The following is a 25,832-nucleotide window of genomic DNA, read 5'->3' as shown; positions in this document are numbered from 1 at the left end:
CCACGGGGTGCAATGGTGGAGAGAGGGTAGAGCCACAGCAGGGGCGCACACGGTTGGGGCGGCCACGCCGCCAGCAATCCTGAAGGAACTTCTGGAAGGGAGAAGCCTGGGAAACAACAGAGCGGATGCACGGGTGCGCGATCCTACAGCCAGAGGATAACACCGAACCTCGCCTTCCTGGGCCAACACCGCGCCCAGGTCTGCGCGCGCAGGCTGCACCTGCCCGCGCACTCGGGCCGCCACGTGCTGTGGCCCCGCCCCGCTCCCCACGCGCCCCCGCCCCCCATTCGGCTCCGCTCCGCTCCGCTAGGCAGCGCTGGGCTCCTGGCGGCGGAGGACTAGCGGCGTCTCCCCTCCCTCCGCTCCGCGCCCCCTCCCTCTTGCTCTCCTCGGGCGGGCGGGGCCGCATCCGCGCACCGTGGGCTCGCGCCCCGCCTTTGTCTCCCGCGCCCGCCGCCGCCGGCTCCCAGAGCCGCTTTGTGCGGCGCTGCCGCGGCTCAGCATGGACGTGACGGTGTCGCAGCTCGTCGAGCTGTTCCTGCAGAGCCCGCTGGTGACTTGGGTGAGCGCGCCCTTCCTCCACTCCGTGCGGCGCCGGGGACCCGGAGGCTCCGTGTCGGATGGGCGCCCCGCGGCTTCCCACTCGGGAGCGCGCACCTGTTCCCGGCGGCCGTGGCGGGAGGGTGGGCGGCGGTGGGGTTTTACCCTCCAGAAGCCCAGGGACCCGCGGTGGGGGGCGTCGAGTGGAAACTCGGATCAGCGTGCTGGGCGCGCTGCTTTCCAGTGGATCTGAGACGTGAGAAATTTGTTGAAAAGTCTCCTTTATTTATTTATTTTATTTATTTATTTTTTATTTTCTTCGCACTCTGGGACACAGGAGAAAAGTAGCCAGAAGTTTTCCTCCTGCCCGGCGTCTGTTGCCTGGCGGGGGAAGGGACAGCGGCTCGGGAAGGGTGGGCCTGCTGCCTGGGAAGAGTTCCGAGGTGGTGGGTGACCTCACTGGCCCACCTGTCCGTCCCCCCCCCAACCCCCACTCTGCCCCCTTTCCCGTCCCCCGCCCTCCCCGCTTCAGACGGACGAGCCTTTGCTTCCCCGCAGGTGAAAACTTTCGGCCCATTTGGAACCGGTCACCAGGATAACTTGACTCTGTACATGGACTTAGCAGACGGCATCTTTTTGAACCAAATCATGTTGCAAATGTAAGTTGCCTCTTCAGAGAGGGTATTTTAGGAAACCTAAAAATTGTAGAGTGAAAGCTGGGTGACCTGGGAGGGTTACCCTGCAGGTGGGCCGTTGGACTCTTCCTAACAGCTTATTCAGTGAAGGCAATTTGGAAATTGACTCATTGGCAAACCCAAAGGGACTTGAGGGTAGTCTGAGCATTAACATCAAAAGTCCCCCCCTCTTTTTTTTCTTTTTGGAGGGACACAAAAATGTAAAAGAGGGTCTGATTACAGGAAATGTCGGGTGAGTCTGGAGCATTACAGTGTGGCTAAAGTTTCACTGTGGCTTGGGAACTGAGCTTCTGAGTGGGGCAGATGGCAGTCACTGAACCTCCTTGTGTGAATTGGGTTTAGAAGTCTCCTTTAGAAGGCACACGGGCAGCCATGCTGTGTTTGGACCTCTCAGCCTTAAACAGCGGTTAGTAGATACTACTTGCTGGCTGTGTCTTCTGACCACATCCGTTGCTGATTTCTTCAGAGCCTGGGTTTATCTGACATCTTACCGCCATGTAGGTGTGGGCTCCTACCCCCCCTACATTGTGTGTTTTAACTTAGAAGCTTCAGGGACCGTATCGGAAGTGAGAGGCAGTATGAGTCGCAGGCACTTGGAACAAGATTAAGCACCTTGGTGTGCACTGTGGACCAGCCTTTACGTTTACCCTCTCACCTAGGACTCATGGAGGTGTCAAAGTGACTATTTCATTAGCTAATGAAAAACAGTTCCCATTTGTAGCTGGGGTCTGGTAGGGCATAGCTTCCCAAGTGGATGGCTCCATTTGTTTGCGGAGGACATCGGATTCACAGTGGTGGAACCCCCTCCCCCTTTTTTTTTTCACATTTTGAAAAAATTCTCCCAATTTCAAGTCTTCAGCATTTGACCCGATAAAGAGATAACATCTGCTGTTGGCTTTGGCGGCACTTCTCAAAGGAGTCTAAGGAGAATGAGTTTTTTTCTGGGGCTCCCTCGAGGCAGCCTTGGGCTCTGTCAGACCCCAAGAATGGTTGGATTCCATTGGTATAGGGACCATACAGCCTGTGCCTATAGAGCCTGAGGCTGTTTAATTAAAAAAACACAGCAGTGTCCTCCAGTTATTCACTTAGCTACACCCGGACACAGGGAGAACAAAAGCCCAGGCACCTAGATTCCCTTTCTTCCTTGACCTTTGGAATTCCCGAAGCCTTTACCACTTGCTTGTAAATCAGGGAAGCCTGTTGGACCTTCCTGAGAAATGCCAACTCATCATTTGTTTGCGGTTTGGCCCTGGCCAAGTTCTGTTGAAAGGTCAGCTGCGCCACCCCCCCCCCCCCCCCCCCCCCCCCCGCCGGTACAGATTGTAGCATTATTTTTTCCCTCTGATAAGTAAGTGTGATCATTCTGGAAGAAGGACCTGTGCACTAATCCTGGGGCAGCCACAGAGACAATGAGAGGCTTTCCTGTACCAGGAAAGAGAGGCAGGAGTGGGCACAGGACCTGCCAATCATAATTTTCTGCTTCTAGGGAACCATAACTTGGCACTAGGTAACAGGACTCAGAATGTGTTTGCCTCCGGGAGTGGGTGGGGCTTGACTGCCAAGGGGACTGGCTCCCTGGAGTGTATTTTCCCAAACTCCAGGCTGTGACTTAACATGCACCCATTCTACTCTTTGTAAAAGTAACCTCAATAAAATACAAACAGGAGCTCCTGTAGTTTTCTGGTCTTTACCTGTAGCATCCAGGGTCCTGGGTTCCATACTTGCCACCTCAAAAAGGTAGTTAACTAAAAGATCCTTGGATGATACGTGGTGGTGCACAGCTATAACCTAACACTTGGAAGGTGGAGACTCGTGAGATCAAGGCCAGTCTCGGTTACATAGCAAGTTCAAGGTCTGTCCTGGCTATATGAGACCTCATTGCAAAATACAAAAAAAACAAAAAAAGAACCCTGATCAGTGTTGAGCATCGCAAGTGGTCAGACTAGGCTTGAACCTAAGACCAACCTCCTACTAGCAGTGTGACACTGGGACTGTTGCTAAGAGGCCTCAGTTTTCAATGAAAAGTGGCAAGTTCTGCCCTAAGGGATGGTCCTGCGGAGCGAATGAGATAACGTGCTACCACCTGGGTCAGTGCTAGCTGGGAATGGATGTTGGGGACACAGAGTGCTTGGTTTCTTCAGTCTATTTAAAAATAAAGTGTGTGTGTGTGCGCACGCACGTGTGGACTCGGGGTAGCTTGCAAAAGTTGGTTCTCCTACCACGATGTGGTTCCTGGAGATGGAACTCAGACTTGGTGGCAAAGTGCCTTGACTTGCTCAGCCGCCGTCTCCAGCCCCTTTGCATTGCACTTGCCTCTGTGCTCAGCTCTAAACAACCACATGATTCTCAGCCCTGGCCTTTTCCTGAGTCCAGGTGACTCAGCTGGGCCTTAGTCTCCCTTCTGTCCAGTGGAGCAGTGTTAGCCCTAGGGTCAGGTGAGTGGTCTGTGGATGTTACCTCTCTGTGGCTGGGTGCTTGGAGAAGGCTGCTGTGCTATTTGGAGATGGCAGAGCAGTATGGCTGACTGGGTTGCAGAGGGCTGAGACAAGAGGCCGTTACCTAATACTTCTGAGCATTCTGGGGGTGGGGTGGGCTGGCTGTGGTCATGTGACCGCACCTGGCCATTGTCTACTGCAACCCTAGAAGGCCTGGTAGTAGTAGTAGTCTCTTGGCCCCGCCTCACTGACATCAGGCTCACCTGGAGGCAGGAAAGCCCTAGGGGCGGGCTCAGCTTTCAAGGGAGGCCCAGGGCTAGGATTCTTGAAGGAGAGAGTCCAGGAGGGTTCTGGGCCCAAATGTGAGGAGAAACTGCAGAAAGCCTTGCTGGCTTCAGGCAGCGCTAGCTTGACTTCCTGGTGTGACAAGGGCATAGGATTTTGTAGGGGAGGGGGAGGACTGAGCAAGATGATGCATCTTAGTGTCCGGATGTCACTAGTGTGGTCTGAGGCTGCAGGGCTGGGTCACGTGTGTGGCTGTATGCTCATGGTGGTGTGCATCTGAGAGGAGCCTCAGTAGCCTAAAGGTTCTGCCTACTGACTTCTGCCCTTGCTAGGATGGTGGCGAATTCACCCCAGTTTGTTGCTTATTCAAACTCTTGTGACCCCTTTTCCAGCACTGCTGGGGGGCATTGGGTGGGTAGAAAGCAGATTTGCCTTTCTTCAGCAGTGCTGAAACTCGGTTTATTTTCTAATAAGCGCTCTTTACCCCCGAGAGCCTTAGTTAACTGAGGGATACTAATGATCCCTCTAATTAGTCTAATTAGTCATATAACTATTGTCAGGGTTCTTTTCTAGTGTTCCCTCAATTAGCTGTTTCTCCCAGAACAAATGCAGATACGGTGTATCCCAGGTCCTGGGTGTATGCAGGGCCTTTGCAAGGGAAGGGCTGCCAGTGGTGCCTACTGTTGCTTTGGGTTCCTGGTACTCCTGAAGGGCCCCCCACAATGTAGATGAACTCTGTGGAGGCCCCAGGTCTGGCTCTGTTGGCAAAATGGTTGCCTTGAATTCTCAAAGCCAGTCAGTCCTGGTAGGAAATAGAGGCAGGAGGATTAGAAGTTCAAGGCCATCCTTGGTTATTTAATAAATTTGGGGCAGCCTGGGCTACATAAAGCCATGTCTCAAAGAAAAGAAATCCAGGATTAGAATAACAGTGAAACAGTTGGGCATCCAACTAGTTATTTCAAAGGTTGAGGCAGGTGGATTATAGATTGAAAGCCAGCCTGGCCCACATAATAAGAATCTTATCTGAAGTAAAGGGGCAGGGGTTAAGGATGTAGTGAGTTCTTACAAGCTTGTGTACAGCCAGATTCATGTGTTAAGCGTTGGTCCTGTGAAACGGCTGCTCATCCCTTAATGCCCTCCTTATTTGTCATGCTAGGAAGGCTTCTGGCTAACATGCCTTTACAGTGGAGACACAGAATGCTGCCTCCTTCCCGAGTCACGTCAGTGCTGAAAGAGCCCTAACACGTATAGGTTATGTATATACCGTTTCACCAGACTCCACCATGATGTGGAGTCAGTGAGGAGTGTTGTCACCTGACCTAGCTGTTTGAGGGGCTGTAGAGGGCGACTATATGAAGTCAGGGGCTGTTTGAGCACACGTGGGAAAGGTTCAGATGCTTAGGACACTGTATATGTCAAATATTTACTCAAAGATTGACCGTTACGCAGTCACAAAAGAGCCTTGTGCTTCCAGCGACATTTGAAATGATTCAAGGTGTGTGGGTTTTCTCCTTCTATTTCTCCGTCTCCTGTTAATGTGGCTTTGAACATGCCAGCGCCCTGAGATTAATTCCAGCGGCTCCTCACCAGCCCCGAGGAGGCTCTGCCCGCATCACAGGGCCTCTGACAGATGAAACCGGGATGCAGGGCCTTTGAGTTCCCAGACGTTATCCTCTTGGTGCCTTGGGACCTCGGGAGGAAGGAAGGCCTTTGCTGTGAGAAGCAAAGCTCCCTTTCGCTCTCTCTGCTTGGCAGACATTTCCCACACTGAGGATTTGGGGGGACTGTCCTGCATGTAGATGAGCCAAGCTGTAAATCGTTTGAGCTGACATCTAGTTCCTTTACACAAGTTTTGCCTGGGGTTGGAGAATGAGTGACACTCGGGGGTGGCTTTTTTCGTGGGGTGTGATAGTATACCAGTCATACCCTACACTAGGATGTCAGGGTGTTAAGATACCAAGGCATCCCTGGAGTGTAAGTGATGAGCAACCAAAGTCCAGATGGCAAGGAGACCTGTGCTGAGTGAACCATGATTCTCTTTTTTGTTTGTTTGTTGTTTTGTTTTGTTTTTTGTTTTTTCAAGACAGAGTTTCTTTGTGTAGCCCTGACTGTCCTGGACTCGATTTGTAGACCAGGCTGACCTCGAACTCAACATCAATCCGTCTGCCTCTGCCTCTTGAGTGCTGGGATTGAAGGTGTGCGCCACCACGCCCAGCGTGAACCATGATTCTTAAGGTCACAAAACGTGCCACAGCCCTTGTTCTGTATTTTCATTTCCTTTTTTTTTTAAAAGATCTATTTATTTTTATGTACATGGATATTTTGACTACATGTATGTTTACACATCAGAAAAAGGATATCCCATGAGACTACAGTTGCAGGTGGTTGTGAGCTGCCAGGTAGGTGCTGGGGATGGAACCCAGGACTTCGAGAAGAGCAGCCAGTGCTCTGAGTGGCTGAGCCATCTCTCCAGACCCACCCAAATTTTCTTGGTATTTCACTTAAAAAAAAATTTTATTCCGATATATCCCAACTGTTATCTCCTCACTTGTATCTTCCCATCCCCCAACCCCACTTTTTTTTTTCTTCTCTTTTCTTTCTTTTTTTTCCCCCCCTTGGCTTTTTAATCCCAAAATACAGTTTTGGATAAGTTACTGGTTTTTATATATCTGTTTGTCAGTTTTCACAGCGTAGACACTTGGATGTCCCTTGTGCTCCCAACAGTGGGAAATGGAACGGTATTGAAGGGGCTACATTTGGCAGGGGCCTGGGTGAGGCAGCAGAGACGATGGGCTGGTTACAGTTCTGGTACCACTGTGGGCAGACTTAGGAGTTGAACTAGGGTATCACAGCTTTGTGGTCACCAAGGGAGTAACTTGGCCGGCAAAACTGAACACTGGTCCTCTCCTGGGGAATGAGGCATAGTGAATGCCTGAGGTGTGAATTTAACTTTGTTTCTTATTCTAGAGACCCCAGACCCAGCAATCAGCGTATCCATAAGCATGTCAACAATGACGTGAACTTGCGCATCCAGAACCTGAGTGTCCTGGTAAGAAACATCAAGAGCTACTACCAGGTGAGGCTGCTCTGCTGGGCTAGGGGTTCCTACCACAGGTGTGCAAACAGGTCCCTCAAGTGGGTGGGTGTTCAGGGGTTCCTGCAAGAAGCCAGAGTGACTGGTAGCTGTCTTCTGACCCTCATTGCTTCTGCATTAGCCCTGCTGTGGGGTGTCAGTCGGGGGAGGGGAGGGGCTTGCACTATAGATAGGTGTATTCCAAATGCTATGAGGGCCACAGGGTTCTGCTTCACAGCCTGTTCTCTGTGGGTCACTTGGACACACCCAGGAAGGGGCAAATGGTCCATGCCTCTGGCTCAGTGGCTCTTGTGCAGGAGCCACTCAAGAGCGGAGGGGCCACAGGGGCCAAGAATGGAACTGTGTGCCTCTCAGCCAGCAGGAACCTGGGTTTGATCAGATGTGCATCAGGGTGGCTGACGCTCTGAGAGTGCTCGTGAGCCCTGTGTGGTCATCATTGGTGGGAAATGGGCTGCAGCTGGGGACCTCGGGGCCCCTGGCTTTTGAGTTTTTGCTGAGCAGAAGCCTTCTGCCATAGGATCTTGACATTCCAGGTGAAACCACAGCTACTTTGAACATTGTAGTTCGAGAACCATTGTCTGTGCCAGGGTTTCACTAGACCTGTGGCCAGTCTCTGTGTTTTCAGCCTCTTGGTCTGTAACTGAGCCCTGGTGCTGGAAAGCAGGGGCCTTTGCATATGTGCTGTGGTCTCTGCTGACCTGAGGAGCCTCTGTTAGCGGAGGCTCCCCTCTGCCTCTGATGCTGACATGAGTCAGCTGAGACTACCGGCTGAGGTCTGTGACTTGGGCCTGCGCTGGGCCCAGGTCCTGCCAAGGGCTGTGGGTGTTGCAAGTCATTGGCTTCTCTGCAATCTGGATTTGAAATGGGTTGGGAGAGGGAAGAAGTGAATAATGTCTTGGGTTTTCTGTTGTGATTGTGTCTGTGAGCAGTGCGGTGTACACAGACTGTAAAAGCACACACCTGTACACGTGCACCCCCATGAGTGTGAACACACATACACATGCAAGCGTACCACATATACCCATCATGCATAGAACAGAAAGAATGGGGCTGGGGAGTAGCTCATTTGGTAAAATTCTTGATGAGCCTTGCGTGGTGGCGCATGACTTTAATCCCAGCACTTGGGAGGCAGAGGCAAGGGAATTGCTGTGAGTTCGAGGCCAGCCTGGTCTACAAAGTTAGTCCAGAACAACCAAGGCTACACAGAGAAACCTTGTCTCGAAAAACCAAAACAAGCAAACAAGCAAACAAAAAACTTGATGTGCAAGTGTGAAGACTGAGTTTGATCCCCACATTCCATGCTTTACAAAATCCAGCCATGGTGGTGTGCACTTGTAATCCCAGCAGTGGGGCAGCAGAGATGGGAGGGACCTGAGGATTCACTGGCCAGCCAGCCTAGCCTAATTGGTAAGCCTCAGACCCCAGAGTGCGGCCCCATTTCAACTAACTGGATAGCTACTGAGGAGCAACACTTGAAGGTGACCTTTGGCCCCTATATGCACATGCGCGCGCGCGCACACACACACACACACACACACACACACACGAGTATTCAGAGCATGGTTATGGCTTTGTGAGGTCTGAGCATAGCTTCCAGAGACTGCCAGCCACCCCATCTCTTTAGTTGCAGGAAGAGGCCGGGGGCTCGTGGAGATGCCTGAGAGCCTCAGTAGAGTTGGCTCTAGGCAACAAGGTGGGTTCATTCTCTGGGCCAAGGGGAGCTACGCTTTGGGTCGGGTGCGCTTTGAACAGCAGCATTTCACATAGCGCCTCTTCATGTCAGCTGATCCGAGGCAGTGGTGCTCTCTGTGAGGGGAGGCCTGGGGCCTGCACTGGCTGACAGGTGCCATTTGTAACAAGAAGGTGTTCTGCTGTGTGTGCCAGAGGAAACAGGTGGTGCTAGGCATTCAAGAGACAAGGCCCCTTCCCCTCACTCTGTGGAGTGAGGTAGAGAAGACTTTAGAGGTGATGCCAGCGGAGTGGAATTCTCTCAGTGACTTGAGTTTCCAAGTTTGTGGAGTCACAGGGAAGGTGAGGAGAGGACAGAGTCAGGGTAGAGCCAGACTTGGAGGTTTAAGAGTTCTATCCCAGCCAGGTGGCAGTGGCGTATACCTTTAATCCCAGCACTGAAGGACAGCCAGGGCTACACAGAGAAACCCTGTCTCGAAAAAACAACAACCAAATAAAGGTTCAAGAGTAACATAGTTTACTGGGAAGGCGGCCTGTGTCTCAAAGTTGATGTGAGTTATAGCTGAGCAGGACATGAGTGTGAGAGAACCAAAGTCGGAACTCAGGATCTCGAAAGACAAAGTGGTGTGGCTGGGAGGTGACACCTCCAACAGGACAGGGGCAGGGTGTAACTTCTCCAAGGAGTCAAGAGTTCTCAGAAGTGGTGAGGTTTCTATGGTGCTCCAAGGGTCTTAAAGACCTCACTGCAGCTCTAGGTACGTGAAGACACTTTGTGTGGGTCCAGCCTGCCCAGCACGTCTTCTGCCATTGGTGATTAGCAACTGTGAGGGGCTTGGTCTGGCCTGTATGAAAGGCCTCAACATTCACACTGAGATAGTGTGTGACTGAGAGGTGGTTGCTGCAGAGTTCCAGATGGGAAACTGTCACACAGACGAAGAGCTGGGTGACCCAGAAGGACTTGGAGGTGGGAAAGGGGACCCCGTGTTCTTGTCCTATCCCACTCACTCGCTTAGCTCTTTGAGAGTCTGTCAAGCTCCAGCTAAGCAAAGCCTACTGTGAGCTATGGAGTCACTGTCCTCTGGTCCTGTCAGTCTGGAAAGAGCTAGTGAGATGTGTGTGTGTGAGTGGCTGGCACACTACCTGTGCACAGTGTTTTGCGTATCCTTTCTTGCTGATATATGGGGAACAGAAATTCAATTCTCATGTTAGAAGAATACTAGGTCTGTATAAACAGCTTGAAAAACAAGGACCCTGAAGGCAGGCAACGTGGCTGCCCTCCACCAGGGACAATCGCCCATCATGTATAGGGTTTCCTCCCTGTTGTTGGGTGAATGGGTTTTGTTTTGTGCCATTGTGGGCATGCCGTAAGTATAATTGCACATCCTGCCATTTTCCTCTCTAACATAGCACTATAGCTTGTTTTGTGAAGAGGGTATTCAATGGGCATTTTTCCCGAGGAACCACTGCCCCGCTTCCCTGTTGGAAACTCGCCCAGCGAGTGGGATGAAATGACGTGTATGCCATTCCCAGCCAGGCACAGTGGCACACGCCTGTGATCTCAGGGCTAGCTAGGGAGATGGAAGCAGGGAGAGTAGAGAGCTGGGGGCCAGCTTGGACTGTACAGCACAGGATAGCATAATGAGACTGTCTTACAAAACCAGTCAAGAAGCAACTCTTGCACCTTCCTTGTCTGGGGTGGCCAGGAGGGGTCACCTCAGGAGCTGGGGGAAGGGGTGCTTATTTTTGGAAAATACCTTTAAAAAGTATTTTTACATGTATGGGTGTCTTGCCTCCCATCACATGCATAACTGGTGCCTCAGAGGCCATGAAGTGACATTACAGAGAGTTGTGAGTGGCTGTTTTGGTGCTGGGCCCCAAACTGGGGTCTTCTGCAAGAGCAGCGCGTGCTCTTAATGGCTATGGTAGCTCTGCAGCCCCCAAGCTCCATTTCTTCAAAGTGCAGGCCTCAACCATGCTAGGCAGTGAGCTGAGCTACATTTTCTGCTTTGTGTGACCTTTAACCTCTGTAAGTGGTAGGTGCCAAGCCAGCCAGCTCTTCTTTGGCACTTGCGGTAGATAAGCATGTGACAGCTGCGGTAAATGAGAAGTGTCTTGAGAACGTGAACAGTTTGAAGAATGAAACTTTTTTTTCCCTAAGGTAGTATGTGTGCATGTGTACCATGGTGCTTGTGGGTAGGTCAGAGGTCAACTTGTGAGAGCCAGTTCTCGCCTCCCGCCACGGGGGAAATTGGTCGCAATGGCTGTTACCCATGGGGCCATCTTGCTGGTTGGAATGAAACTCTTGCTCAAAAGTAAGATTAGAATCAGGCAGGTTAGTACATAGCGGTAATCACGGCACTTGGGAGCAAGCATTGGACCATCCTTGGCTACATAGACAGTTCAGGGGCAGCCTGAGCTACATGAGACTTGGTCTTTAAAAAAAAATACAAAAAGAATAGAAGGCAATAGATACTCAGCGTTGTTGGTATCAGCAACATATTCCTCTTGCTCAGCTCTGCACTGTCTGTGTGGCTCGAGAAGTGCAAAGTCCTGTTTCCTTAGCTGGCTGAGGGTAGAGAAATTCAGGCACATGCAGAACTTGCTTCATGAATAACACATTACATTGGCTTTGCAGAGAAATTACCTTCCCCACTGCTGACTTGAAAGACTGAAAAGGATGCCTGCCTTCTTGGTTGGCCAGCTCGCATCTCCAGCTGAGGAAATTAAAGATAATGTTTTTGATCCCGAAAATGTTTCCTTACTCCAGGTTAGGAAATGTAAAAGGAATTTGGTTCACCCACCATTCTCTGCCTGGAGATGCCCAGTGTCACCATTTTGGTACTTGAGTGTGCTCTCTTTGTCTGTGTGGTTCATAATTCCCAGTGTTCGTATGCAACCTGTTTGTGCCCCCCCCCTCTTATGGTGGAGTGAGTGTTCCCTTGCCATCAAGTGTTCATTTGTATGAATATCAGCGTCTGAGTGATTGTTTTATGTTGCTGTGCTGTCATCGGCACTTCTGAACTGTGTAGGGCCACACTGAGCACACATGGCATATATAGATGTTTCAGCAAATAAGTTTTTCATTTCCTCGGGGTAAATTCTTGGCAGGGAGTTGGTGGGTCAAAGGGCATGAATACTTTGGGGGGGTGTTCACTCCTTATTGCTACAAGTGCTCTATTTGTAGGTCTTGTCCTTTTTTCTGGTGAATGGCCTCTTTGTGCCTGCCTTTCACCACTGTGGCTGCCGCCCTGTTTGAAAGATGCAGCCTTCTGTGCCGCTGCGGAGCGCTGGAGATGTCTGTGGCGCTACCCCAAGCCCAGAGCTCTGGGTGTATGTTTGTTTGCTTGCTCACTTTGCAAAAGCTGGCGCCTCTCAAACGCTAGGCAGACACTGCCCCTGAGCTACACCCTGTGCCTGAGATGGTCCCTGCCAGTCTATCTGGGTGGACTCCCTCTCTAGCGTGGAGCCCATTGGAGGCAGTTGGGGATGGTGAGGGAGGGGAGAGATCTTGGGGTCCCCGGCAGCAGGGCCAGGCTCTGTCCCATGTAGTCAGTCGGTGGAGCCCTTTGTTTCCCCGTGGTGGGCTTTGGTGTGAATGCTGGCGATTAGCTTAAAGTTCAAGAGCATCTGGGGAAATGAGTGGTGGAGGACAGCAGTCTGTCTGCATGGGCCCCTCCTTTCCTCTTCCTGCCCCCTGTTCCCCACGGGTGTGTGCAGAGTGATGAAATGTAAGACAGGAAGTCCTGGTGGCCCCGAGGTGGGTGTGGCTGGGTGCCCAGGGTAGGGCGGGGGCGATGATGGTTCTTGGCTTCTCTGCTGTGCTTCTCCTGTGCCTCAAGGCTGTTGTCCATACCTGAGATCCTATGGGAGGGAGATCAGTTCAGCTTTCATTGCAGCTTGTTACAGAACAGGATCCGGTGTCTCCGAATACAGGCCTAGGAAAGATGAGGACCCTGACTGATGGGGTGGAGCTTAGCCTGGGCCTGAGACAGGGTTTCTCTGTGTGGCCTTGCCTGTCCTGGACTCACTCTGTAGACCAGGCTGGCCTCAAACTCACAACAGTCCCAAATGCTGGGATTAAAGGCATGCGCTACCACACCCAGTTTATGTCTTAAGGCAGCCAGACTAGTGAAGGGGTGTCCTGGGAGACACCTGAAAGGTAGACGTGAAGCGGGCTGGACATTGGGGATTTGGGGTGAGAGTGGGTGTGGGTGTGGGGTCCCTGGAGTTGAAGCACTTGGCACCATTTAAACATGACTTCGTCTTGATGGATCTGAGTATCTTAGGTGCTTTTTATTTTACTCAAGATCAAACCCAGGGCTTCATGCTAGGCAGGCACTCTACCACTGAGTTGTGCGCACACGCGCGTGCAATCACACACACACAGAACTTTTAAAAGGAAAAGGATACAGCTTTTTTTCTCTATTTTAGAAAGGAAAAGAACTGAGGTGAAACTCTGGCACCCGTGTGGAGAATGAATGATGGGCAGGCCCTGGCAGGGAGCAGAGGTGGGGACTGGTCATGTGGCCTACCCGGAGACCAGAACAAAAGACAAGGTGATTTTTCGGGACTGGGCAGTAGACCCGCCAGCCAGAGGAGACGCGCAGGTCTCTGGTTGGTGGTCACCTCTGGCCTCTGTGCTTGTGTGTGATGAGGAGCCTAAGTGAGGAGCAGGCCAACTCGGGTTTAGGACATGTCAGGCCTGGGGTCCACACAGCAGCTCTGCTGGGAGTCACAGGATGCTAAGGTGACTCCCAAGGTCACGTGCCTAGTGTAGCCAACCAAGTGGCAATAGCCCAGGTTCAGAGTGCAGGAGGAATAAGCGGGCCTCCCCAGTGTGAAGACACAGCAGAAAGCAAAGGAGAGGAATGGTCGGCAGAGAGCAGAATTCCTAGGGACTGAGGCAGCGCACACGCAGCCTTGTGAACCTCCTCAGCTGTGGGCTGTGGAAAGTAGCTTGCTTCACAACAAAGCTAGGATCCAACCGTAGGGGGATCTGTCCCATACCAGCCTTGGGGACAAGGGGGGGGGGGTAAGGGGGTGGCGAGCTAACTGCTGGAGGCAGCAGCATTCAAAGCCATTTTCTACATTTGACTCCCTGTTCAGGTGTTTTCTCTCCCTGGCCTGGTCCCTGTTTCCTCTTTTGAGCTCTGTTGTTGGCTAGGGGTGGAGGTTATGGGGCTCTGGCCCTGGTGACTTGCCACATTCCCGCACCTCTGGGCATGTGAGGTTACCTGTTGAATTTGATTTCCATCCTCTCCCCCTCCCCCCCATCGTCCCCCTTCTCTTTTCCTCACCTTGTTGTCAGTTCAGCTGTTGTCAAGGCAAATTGTATGCAGGAATGTGGGGACAAGCTCAAAGTGGAATCAAAAGGCTGAGGAAGAGCAGGAGGAAGCTCCGCCTTCTTCCCTTGGGACCAAGGCTTGGCCACCCTCTTTTTCCTTAGGGCTACAACCTCAAGAGTAGGAAGGTGTTGGACCCATTTTACAAATTAAGAAACTGAGACTTATGAAGGAGGATGTTTTTCCTTACTTGTTGGCTGCCTAAAGGAACTTCTTTCTTGAAGCCAAGGGCATTGCTTCCCAGAGTGCCATGAAAGGGCTGCCCTTGTGTCAGCCTGGAGCCCCAGAAGCAGGGACTGCTTTGCTTGGGACACCTCTGAAACCAGCATTTCCAAGGTTGGGCAGAGGGAGCAGCTGGCTGCTCCTCGCCCCCCCCATCCCCCACCCCCCAGCAGCAGGAAGTCAAGATGCAGGGCTAATTGCAGCTGGTGGGAGGGGTGAAAGGTGGGTCTGATGTAATTAGCAGGGTTGGTATTCTGCCAGGGGCATTGGAGGCTTATACAAGTTAGAGTGGCTTGACTGAACATGAGCACATGTGTGTGTTAATATGAATGAGTATGCACATGTCTGTCTACATGCATATGAGTACTGTGTGCAGGTGTAAACATGTGCATGTGCCTGTGCCTCTGTGTGTGTGTGTGTGTGTGTGTGTGTGTGTGTGTGTGTGTGTGTGTACACACCCACGAGTCTGGGCTGTTCCTGTGGGCTCCTCTTGGTCTTCGAGTCCAGATCTTGAATCACTCAGTACCCCTGGACCTGTGTGCTAGCCACTGGCTTTCTGGTCCCAGATGTGGAGAATGCCACCAGCGCTGTGGCTGATCTTGCCTTGGTCTGTACTGTCCACCCTAGTGCTCAGGTGCTCAGGACTGAGTCTCCAAGGTTCAGCCCAGAGACCCAAGCATCTCGTTCCTCTGCCCAGCCTTCCTGTCCAGGATGGCTAATGCACTCTTTCATCACATCAAGGTGTGGTTTTCCACGTGGCTCAGTCTTACCAGGACTTGTGTTTGTGAGTCCCTCCTTTGTGGCGGGTGCCCAGCCAGGAGTCACGGAAGCTGGAGTCATCCCCAATGGCTGGGCAAGAGGTCTGAATTGATGCTGCTCACAGAATTACAGCTAACACCACACACGCTACACCTTCGAACGCCAGGAGCCCCCGAGCCTCTGGTCCACAGTGCTCGTTGGTCAGCGCGTAGCGAGTGGTGCTGGGTGCTCAGGGTTACGTGAGAACCAAGCCAGGCTGGGGTGAATGACAGTTTAGCAACTTGCTTGGTGGTGGTATCCCACACAGGAGCAAGAGGTGGGGAGAGGCAGCAGTGTCTCTTGTAATTGGATGAAGGAAATGGAATTCTCAAAAAGTCAAAGTGAGGAGAGGGGTTCTCCTGTTCCCTTGAGGTGGTTGTCAGCGCCGAGGCTAGCGTATTCGATGTTGCAGCTGCTTTATCAGATGGAGTCTGACAAGAACTTGCCCAGGCAAGCTTGGCTGCTCCTAAAGCTTGCTGCACAGCCAGGCTAATAACAGTTTTTGCTGTTTAACTGTTTCCTTTGGAAAGACAGATTTTTTTTTTTTTTTTTTTTTTCCCTTTTCCTCTGTGACTTTGCCAAGGCGTTCAGACCCTGGCTTTTCCCAGATAATTGTCTTCTGATGTTTCTTGTGATCATAAGAGGAGCCAGGATTATAGAGGCAATGGACAGGCCATGCCCCACCCCAGATTCTGAGCTTATTGATGATAGTTTGGGGTGTAGATATTTCGGGGCGGTAATTAGATGCTGTGGTGGTGCGACTACTGCAGGGACCTAGTGGCTGGAGGGCAAGTTTTCAGATTACAGATGGTTGGCGGCACTATGGATGTTGAGGTGCTCTGAGAGCCAGCAGCCCCCTGGTGTTCTCATGAACTGCGCCTCTCTCTGGCTGGAGAGCACTGGATGGTAGTCTTTCTAGGTACTGGGAGGCTGGGAAAGTGAAGCCAGCAGCTGAGGGACAAGATGAAAAGTGTGAGGGCAGGCAGGAGGGAGAGTTCCATTACGGCATCAGATTGGGCCTTCAACTTGTATTTTGTGTGTAGGCACTCAGCTTGTATTTGGGTGTGACCCCGTACCTAGCATCTTTTAGCCTTTTGTGCTATCGAGAGGCTTAACAAAATGTCCTGAATGTGTAGGCGTCTGTGAGCCACAACTGCCATATCTCCCAGGCCAGGCTGACTTTGAGAAGGGTGGGGTGGGGTGAGGGGCAGGGGGCCGTGCAGGGGGAGGACGTAGGAGTCAGGAGGCACAAGTCCATATGGAAGAGTAAAGTAACCACAGACCTGCAGAAGCCGAGGCTGAGTCCCCTCCTGTCTGAAAAGACGGAGGTTGACATTGCCTGCTGCTGAGGAGGGATGGTGGCAGGAGGGTTAAAAGAAAGGGCGCAGCACCGGGGTCATGCTACATCGAGGACCTGATCAGTGGGTGGCTGGGCTGCTGATAGTCTGAGAGGTGGTTGGCAGGCAGCCTCCTGGCTGCACTTCATCTCTTATGGAGTGGATCAAAGGACCTTGGAGGGCAGTCTGCTCTGACTCATACGGATTAGCAGTGTGCATGCATGTGTGTGCATGTCTTGCCCAGCAGGCCCTTTTCCTCTCTGATCGGCCTATCTTATGCTTTCTGGGTATGCACAGAGTGCCGGCCGAGTGGTTTCCACACTTTAACAATGGAGGAAGCTGCCCAGTTTTGCCCGACACTATCAACGAAACCCCAGAAACAGGCACCAAGTCCTTCTGTGTTAGTTTCTCACTGAACCCGAATGGAAAAGCCTTCCATACGTGTTAATGACATGAGCAATATAAGCGGCCGCTTGATGAAGTAAATAATTCAGAGAAAATAATTTCATTCATGGAACTGGAAGGGCGCCTGGCTCTGGGCCTGCACAGGGGTCCTTGCTCTAGTCTACAAAGAGCCTTAAAAGCTCCTGACCTGTGTTGAATACTTACACAGGGCAGGGGCTTGCATCCTGACTGCCCAGAGGTAACTGACAGCGCTGAGGGGCTGGGGGTCAGAGTCTCACTCTGGGGCCCCTGCTGTTTTCTCTCTGGCCTGTAGGCTTTTCATGTCCTGTTTGCTTTGTTGATGGATATGCCACATGTCATATGTACTAAGAGCCTAGAGCCCTGGGAGGTAAAAATTAGATTGATTGTTTTTAACTTCGTCTAGCCAGCTTGGCTCCCCTGAGCCTTCTAAGATTTACGCTTATGAATGACCTTAAGCTTTTTTTTTTTTTTTCCTTTTTTAAAGTTTTTTTTAGGCCGCCCCTTGCTTCAGGTCAGTGAAGTCTAGAAAGCTGCCCCAGAACTCTTGAGGCCATTTTGGCACTTCGTCTAAGTTGGTCTTATAGCCCGCCTTGATTTGGGAAGATAAAATTCTTTCCATGAATTTTTATGGCTGGAGCTTGTAGAGTTGTGTTTTTCAGATGGAAATGGACCAAGTCATGGATGTGGGTGTCCTGAGTTTGAGGTGTCAGAGGGCAGATGGTTTCTGGTGCTTCTGGCCTTGCTCTCTGTCCCTTATGTGATAGAATGTCCGTACTCTCCTTGGAGCCACCTTGGTGCTGAGGTGTGGGTCACCCAAAGGAGTTAGCGCTGCTCCCACCTGCAGCTTTCTCTCCTCTCCTCCTGCCCTCACTTTGTTTCTTACTTGGGGAGGGAACATTTGCTCAGGTTGCCTCTGGCTTGGGCAGCACCTGAGAAGGCCTCTGGAAATGCTTTCCCTATCTGTCTAACAGGAAGCAGCTAGATTTGCCCGTCCTCCTGGCTCAGTCTCTGTGGAGTTCCCTATTGCCAGGGCAGCCATGGGAGTCCCTGCTGTACTCTGAACCTTTTCCTTTCCTGTCCAGTGTGGATAGATAGCTTCTGGCCTCAGCTCCCTGGGTTTGGCCAGTTCAGAGACAGAGGGGTCCTTTACTGGATCCTGCTGCCCAGCTAGTGTCTGGTGAGCAGGGCTGGTTTTTTTATGGCCACCTCCTGCCCACGTCCCTCCTGCCCACGGCTGCTTCCCTTGGCCTCCTCTGGAAGGCCCACACAGGCTCCTAAGCCAGCTAATGGTTTTTGTTATCACCGTCATCTCACATCCCAGCTCCCACTTGCTGCCTCCGTGTCCCAAGGGCAGGAACTCTGGTGCCAGCTGCCGCCCTCTTTGCTTGCTGTGGCTCTGCTTGGATTTTATGACTGATACTTTCCTAAAAGTTGATGAGCTGCTCCAGCAGCCTTCCCACCCCAGCTCAGGAGCCCAGAGCCAGCTGAGAGGTCTGAAGGCAAGTGGAGGTGGACCGAGGTGGTTCCACTTTTGTCTGTGTTGAAACTCAGAGCCTCATTGTCAGCAGAAGTTCAAGAAGTGGGCTATGGGGGTTTCTCAAGGCAGAGCCACTTGACAGGCCTTTGGATCTCCTTCTAAACTTGCTTGGATGTTTTGTTTTAACTGAAAGTAATTAGGAATGTGACCAGTGAAGCTTCTCCTGCCTCTTTCTGCTGTGACTCACTGAGTTTTCTGCTAGGCTCCATCCTGGGGGCGGAGGTCCAGGTCAGGCCCCCTGTCCTTTGTGTTCATAGTCTTCCCTACTTTCAGAGTTAACGGTTGGTATTTGTGGGGCTGTGGGAGGAAGAGACAATCTGATAATGCCAAGGTTTATAGGTCTTCTAAGTCCCTGGGTCTGTTTGAACTTCTCCTAGGTCCAGTGTCTGGAAGGCAGAGCTGCATCACCAGGTACTAGGTTGGTGGGAACAGCATCCACCGAGAGTGGTCATCGAGTGGCCCAAGGAGGGGGCTGGCACCTTAGGCGGCTCCACAGCTCAGAGTCAGGAGGTGGAGGGTGAAGTTAAGAAGTTAAGTTGAAATCCCGTGCATGTTCAGGCTCAAGAGTCAGAGGCTGTGAGGGGAAATGAGGCGGAGCCAGAGCTTTAAAAAGAGAAGAAAAAGGAATATGCTTTTCTAGAAAATTCAGCGTTGGCCTTGTAGACACTGTCTGGTTTTAGAACTCATTAGTTCTTAAGCATAGAGCCCAGAGGGCTACTGAGTTCTGCGAGATGGAGAGTTAAAGAGATGATGGAGGGCAGGGTGGCCGTGTAGCAGCACAAACACCACTGAACCGCACGCCCCAAACAGCCAAGTGCTGTTTGATGTTAAGTATGTCTTCTTGCAGTTCAGAAACAAAAAGCAAAGAACGCCCGCTTTTCTTTAGAGGGAGGGCCAGGCAGCAAGACAGTTATGCTGTGAGGATGTGAAACTAGCACTAAGTGTTCTGTGCTTCAGGGTCTCATAAGGCATGGCGTACAGGCATTTAGAGAATAGGCAGGTGAGCTTCTGAAGCTTCTAGAGTGTTCTAAGTTGTGACCTGTTGTGTTGGATGCTCGGCCTTGGCGATGGAGAGCTTTGGGTGCTGCAGTGTGGAGTATTGTGTCCCTTCTTGTTCTTTGTTGTTATGATAATGAAAGGCTTGTTTGTTTGTTTTGTTTTCAAGACAGGGTTTCTCTGTGTGTAGTTTTAGCTATTCTGGAACTCTGAAGACCAGGCTGGCCTCAAACTCACAGAGATCCTCCTGCCTCTGCCTCCTGAGGGTTAGGATTAAAGGCGTGTGCTGCTGCCGCTGCCCCCATCACCACCACCAGGCTGACACAAAAGTCTTGTTTTGTTAGAAGCAGGGTTTCTCTATTGTAGCCTTGGTTGACCTGCACCTCCCTATTGTAGACCTAGAAATCAGAAAGACACTCTTGCCTCTGCCTCCCAACACACGTATTCTTGTCTTAAAGATGAGGAAATGGAAGCTTAGGGTAACCAAGGATCCTGGTGGTTGTGAGGTGTAAGATACAACACAGTAACTGGCCGAGCTGGAGGACAATCCTGTGCTCTCCTGCTCTGCAGGAAGTAGACTGGTCCTATTCACTCTCTGGTCTTAAGTCCAGACAGAGTGAAACCAGTGTGTGGCTTCTTGAGTGGCACCTGCCAGGTGACCAGGGTTCATATCAGGAGGGTGTACTGGGTCTTGGTCTTGTCCAGTAATGCTGCTTTGGAGTAGCCAGTTGGTCAGTCCTGCACTGCCGCGTGCCAGTCATTCTGTAGTGCTAACAGCAGGGGCATGGACAAGGCTGTTTATAACCAACAGAATTTTCTTCCCCTCCCTGTTCTGAAGGCTAGCAAGTCTCAAGTCCAAGGGACAGCACCTGATGAGGGCCTTCATTTTGTGCCTTAAGGTGGCAGAAGGAGAGGGGAGGGACAGGAAAGGATCACTTCTAGATAACCAGGGAAACCTGAGATAAAAAGCCTTTATCAGTGTTGAGAGCAGGACCTGGGCCTAATCACTTCCCAGCACTGTTGCCTGGGGGATCAAGTTTTCACACAGTGAACTCCAGAGGACCCTCTTCAAACTAGCTTCAGCGCTCAGTTGCTACAGTCCTAAAATTTTCCTGCCTGAGGCCTGGTTTAAAAAGTGTGAAAGCAGCCCAGCACTCGGGGAGGCAGAGGAAGGCAGATCTCTGTGAGTTCAAGGCCAGGCTGGTCTACAATGCTAGTCTAGGACAGCCAAGGCTACATAGAGAGACCCTGTCTCAAAAACCGAATGATGAATGAATGAATGAATGAGCGAATGAGTGAATGTCGTTGACCATAGGGGCACGGCTTAAGAGAGGATAACTGGCCATGGATGGTTGAATTAGTTAATTTTTGTTGCTGTGATAACACACCATGGGACCAGGGCAACTTAAGGAAGGGGGATTGACTTTTGCTCACAGTTCCACAGGGGTAAGGGCACACCATGATGGGGGGGGGGGCACAGAAGGGGGAAGGCATGGCGGCAGGAGTGAGAGGGAAATCACATCTTCAACCACACGCAGGAAGTGGAGAGCAAACTGGAAGTGAGTCAAAGCTATAAAGCCTCCAAACTCCAGGGAAGTATTTCCTCTAACAAGGCTCTACCCCCTAAGGTAACCTCCTCAAACCATGCCATCATCCAGGGACCAGGTGTTCAAGTACAGGAGCCTGGGACGGACATTTCTCCTTCAAACCACCATCCTGCTTAGGCTGTTCGGCACCCTCTCCCTCCCTCCCTTCTTCCTTTTTTCTCTGTCTTCTGCACTGAGACAATTAATCTTAAATCCCAACAGCTGATGGGTAGTCTTAGGGTAGAAGAAGTTTTGTTAGGATCTTATTTGTCACTGCTGTGAAAATGTGTGTGTGTGTGTGTGTGTGTGTGTGTGTGTGTGTGTGTGTGTGTGTGTGTGTGTGTGTGTGTGTGTGTGTGTGTGTGTGTGTGTGTGTGTGTGTGTGTGTGTGTGTGTGTGTGTGTGTGTGTACTTGTAGCCTGGCAAGCCTGTGCGGGTTGGAGGACAACTCCTTGCGGCTCACGTGACTTCCAGTTGTAAACTGAGGGCCGTCTTGCTGACTCAGTAGAGGACTTTTTTTAGAATTTCACGTTTGAATTACACTAGAATTCACCTGGCAGATGTTGAAATACCCACCCTCCACCCTTAGGGCCAGTCTGTAGCCTCGGATCTGAACCAGGACTCAGGACTCGTTTCTTCTAGAGGAGGAATGAGTGACCTCCTCTGAAGAAGGGTGGGGCTTGGAGGGCCAAGAGGAAGGTGGAGCCAGGTCAGGAGCCTGTGTCCGATGCCTTTTTGTCTTGAGAGAACGGAAGGAGAGTGGGTTGTGTCATGTTTTCTCACTTCCCAGTTGGCCATTAACTGCTGAGCCTGAGGGGCTCTATCAGGCCTTCCTTAACAGGAACAAGTTTGAACCCAGAGCAGGTGTGTGGCCTTGGCTTTACCTGGCCCTAGTACTACTGGGGTCAGGAGCAGTGCTGCTATGTCTTGGGCTGCGCAGACTCGGGAACTTGCATGCTTTATTTTTGGCCTTCTATTTTTATCACCTCAGTCATAATGAAAGGAGAGAAGATGTGTACTTACTGCTCATCGTCCTGCTGCCTCATCACACTGAAGTGATCGCAGCTCTCTGTCTTGCTGTCCCTGGGAAGGGAACCTCTGGCTCCCCTGTGACAGCTGAGGGCTATTAATATCCAGGGAACTCCTTTTGATGGATCCCTGAGGGAGGAGCTAACAGCTTGCTCCCCAAGTGTGCTTCTGAGTCACAGCCCACTGTTGGAACAGATCTGTCTTAATTTGGTGGAAACGGCATGTGTTTGAGTGTTTCAGTCCTTTTTTAGTCATTTTCAGTGTTTCACACAGGCTGACAGCTTGCCATGTGTGTTTCTTGTTTATATATCGGTTTGATCTCCTGCCGTGAACTGTTGAGCTAAGCAGCGGGCGTAGTTACTCACTGCTCTGATCGCTGAGATTGCCGTGTTTCTCGTCCACGTGACACAGGAAGAGTGTGGCTCAGTCAGCATCCAGAGCCTCTTACAGCCAAGCACAATCCACGTTCATCGCCTAAGACATTTCCTAAGCAAATACAGCCTGGTGCCTGTCCAGGCTTCAGAGTACCTGAATTCAGAGGCCCGGGGCGGTGTCCAGGGCCTGAGGGAATGGGGTCCAGCTGCAGCTCCCAGTGCAGCGCAGTCTTCTTTACCTAGGTAAGGGTTGCTTGAACCCACTGAATAAGTTAATAGTTGGGCCAGGGATAGAGGTGTAGTTAGTGACAGAGCACTCACACATTGAAGGCCTGGGCTGGATTCCCAGCAACACACATACAAGCACAGCGAAGAGCAGAGCTCATCCTACACTCTTGTGAGCACGTTGTACAGTGGCTAGAACACATTTGAATACCCCGTTTCTCACCCACCTCCTGCCTGAAAACAGTTGGGATATTCCTGGGGCTTGCCAATTGTCCCTAGTGTTTCTAAGGCTGTAGAAGCTGTTGATTGTTAGAACTTGAAAGGGTAAAACATTTTTCCACTGGTGAAATGAGCTAGTTCAAGATACATTAAAGTATTTAGATGGAGGTTTGTCAGGAGCAGCTCTCAGTGGGTTCAGAAGCCAGGGAAGTTGCTATGCAGGGGGAGACAGAAAAACAGGGAGAGAGAGACACACACACAGTGTACTGGGGGTGGGCAGAGAGAGACACACACAGTGTACTGAGGGGGGCAGAGAGAGAGACACACACAGTGTACTGGGGGTGGGCAGAGAGAGAGACACACACAGTGTACTGAGGGGGGCAAAGAGAGAGACACACACAGTGTACTGGGGGGCAGAAAGAGAGAGAGACACACAGTGTACTGGGGGGGGGCCAGAGAGAGAGAAGAGAACCCAAATGTCTGGGTTATATAGTAAAGAGCCTCTGGGGTAGGGGAGGCCCCCAACCCTGGGCTGGAAAGTTCAGGGTAGAGGACCAGGTATTCCAGCCACACCCTGTATGTAACAGGTAGGGACTGAGGGATGCTGGGAGAACCTGGTTTGAAACTTACCCCAGCTGCATGTCCCGGTCTGAAACCTAACATCAGGTGTGTGAGTTAGTGTTGGGGCGCTTGTCAGTCAGACAGGACAGAAGAAGCCATCAGAATGGTTGCATACATGCAAACATACACACGCGCGCGCGCGCGCACTCACACATACACGCAACTGTAATCCCATCATTCTGTAGGTGGGACACGGGACCAGGAGTTCAAGGTCATCCTTCACAACTTGATGGCCTATCTCAAAATAAATAAATAAATAAATAAATAAAAAGAACAAAAACAGAAGCTTGTGGAAGGGGTTTCGGTTACCCAGTGGGGTAGCTCTAACTTGTAGCTTCTCTGGAGGATGCTTTCTCCAGCAAGAGACCAGCTAGTTAGCTGGCCTAGTGACTAGGGTACCAGCATCGCTTGAGATTTGCATCTTATAGTTCTCAGTAGAGGATTTGACCTGAGTAAGGGCGGAGAACATTAGTCCTTCTAGGCTGCTCCTTGGTCAGCACACAGGACAGCATAGCGGTGCCACAAGGGATTTTGTTCCACACCTTAGACATCTGAAGACAGCAGTGCCTGAGTCCAGACTTCCTATCTCAACGCCAGCCCCTCAGGTTGCTTCCTTCCCTCCTTGTCAGGCATCGGCCTGGACTCTTCCAGAAGCTGCATAAGTCCCTGTGCAAAGTCCCTGGGGCTGCAGTGGTGGCTGCTTATGTGGACATTTAGCCTAAGGAAGGCCAGTGTGGCTTTGCAGCCTGGAGCCTCTACCAAGGCAGACTCTGCAGTGTGCATCTGATTGGAAATGTGGGGATCTAGGAAGAACTTTGGGGTCTCGGCCCTCAGTGCTTTCCTGGGTTCAGTCGTCTGTGATTGTATGGTTCAGACTGTGTTCTGCAGAAGCCACCTGGCCTGAGCTAGGTGCTGAAGCTGCAAGCATCCCCCGGGCCAGCTTGCTGGACTTGCATGGGCTGCACCCTGTCACCAGCTGCCACATCGGAGCATGCGGAGGTATTAAAGTTGGGGCTGGTTGTGGCCCTTCAAACCTGGTGGCTTCAGGTGGGTGACAGACAGGTCTCTGGGAGTCTGTCTTAGTCAGGCATATTGCTGCCTTGGATGCCATCTGGTATAACCAAAGGGACATGGTTCCAAAGTGTCAGGTGTCAGAGGCTGTTGGGTCTTTTCTGTGTAAGGCGTTCTCAAAGCATGCTCTGGATTACACCCCTGCTCTGCCCCCCCCCCCCACCCCATCACCACTCATCCCCTGCTGGCTGCTTCTCCAGAGTCTCCCCTCTGTAGAGCACTTAACCGTGTGCCCAGCCAGCTCCATGGCCAGCGTAGAGGTCCTGACTTCAGAACCAAAGCTGATAGACAGTAACACGACTGGGCCAGGAAAGCTCCAGCAGCAGCTGTGGAGTCAATGCAGTCCATCCGGTTGCACAGTCCACACGGGAGTGAGTCCACACTGGAGTGAGTCCACTCAGCTTTTCGGGCTTGATTCTTGCGTGTTCAAAACCCAGCCGTTCATATTCTCCAGCACCGTGTTAGTGTCGGAGATTGCGAGTTTTCTCTGGCTGGATCCCTGTGCGATAATCATCCTGCATCTCTGCCTCGATTCCCTTATTTACAAAATGAGGCTTAAGGGGCTGGAGAGATGGCTCAGAGGGTAAGAGCACTGACTGCTCTTCCAAAGGTCATGAGTTCAATTCCCAGCATCCACATGTTGGCTCACAACCATCTATAACAAAATCTGTATAACATAATAACTAAACAAAATGAGGCTTAACTGTAGACTGTGCTGTGGTTTAGAATGCTGTCTATCACTCAGTCTTTGTAACAGGCACCACTGTTGCCCTTTTCTGTTGTTGTTTTGTTTTGGCTTTTGTTTTTCGAGATAGGGTTTCTCTGTGTAGCCTTGTTGCTGTCCTGGACTCTCTCTGTAGACCAGGCTGGCCTCAAATGCAAGAGGCCTGCCTCTGCCTCCCGGGAGCCGGGATTAAAGGCGTGCGCGGCACCACCACGCCCAGCTACCACTGCTGCTGTCGGTCTGAGGACGCTCAGAGGTGGCTCAAACGCTGAGTTCTGGCTGCCATGGTTGGCTTTAAGCTCTTGAGATGGGTGTAGACTGGTTCACAGCTGCTGACACCAGAGCCCTGGGGTTGTCCCAGGCATGAAGAGAAAGTATGCTGGCCCATAAACAATTGTGTTGTGGGAAAGTCTGAAATGTGCTAGTAACAAAACAACACACGCATACACTGTGGTGGTTTGAATGATAAATATCACCTATATCTTAGGCAGTTGAATACTTGGTCCGCAGTTGTTGGCACTGTTTGAAGGTTTAGGAGGCGTGTCTTTGCTGGCAGGTTTTGAAAATTTAAAGACTCCAGCCATTTC

At 51.4% G+C, this 25,832-nt stretch overlaps 1 protein-coding gene across 1 annotated transcript in view; it reads left to right on the top strand.

Moving 5' to 3' along the window:
* Nucleotides 1-406: 406 nt before the first annotated feature.
* Nucleotides 407-25,832, top strand: part of Ccdc88c (coiled-coil domain containing 88C) — a 116,327-nt gene continuing 90,901 nt past the window's right edge. The window contains exons 1-3 of the mRNA XM_051150542.1: nucleotides 407-562; nucleotides 1,099-1,199; nucleotides 6,923-7,031. Coding sequence (XP_051006499.1) covers nucleotides 503-562; nucleotides 1,099-1,199; nucleotides 6,923-7,031 — 270 coding nt within the window. The 5' untranslated portion in view covers nucleotides 407-502. The remainder of the gene's footprint in view (nucleotides 563-1,098; nucleotides 1,200-6,922; nucleotides 7,032-25,832) is intronic.

This window comes from Acomys russatus, chromosome 1, assembly GCF_903995435.1.
Source record: "Acomys russatus chromosome 1, mAcoRus1.1, whole genome shotgun sequence".
NCBI classification, from domain to species: Eukaryota; Metazoa; Chordata; class Mammalia; order Rodentia; family Muridae; genus Acomys; species Acomys russatus.
This window is presented reverse-complemented; position numbering and strand designations above follow the sequence as displayed.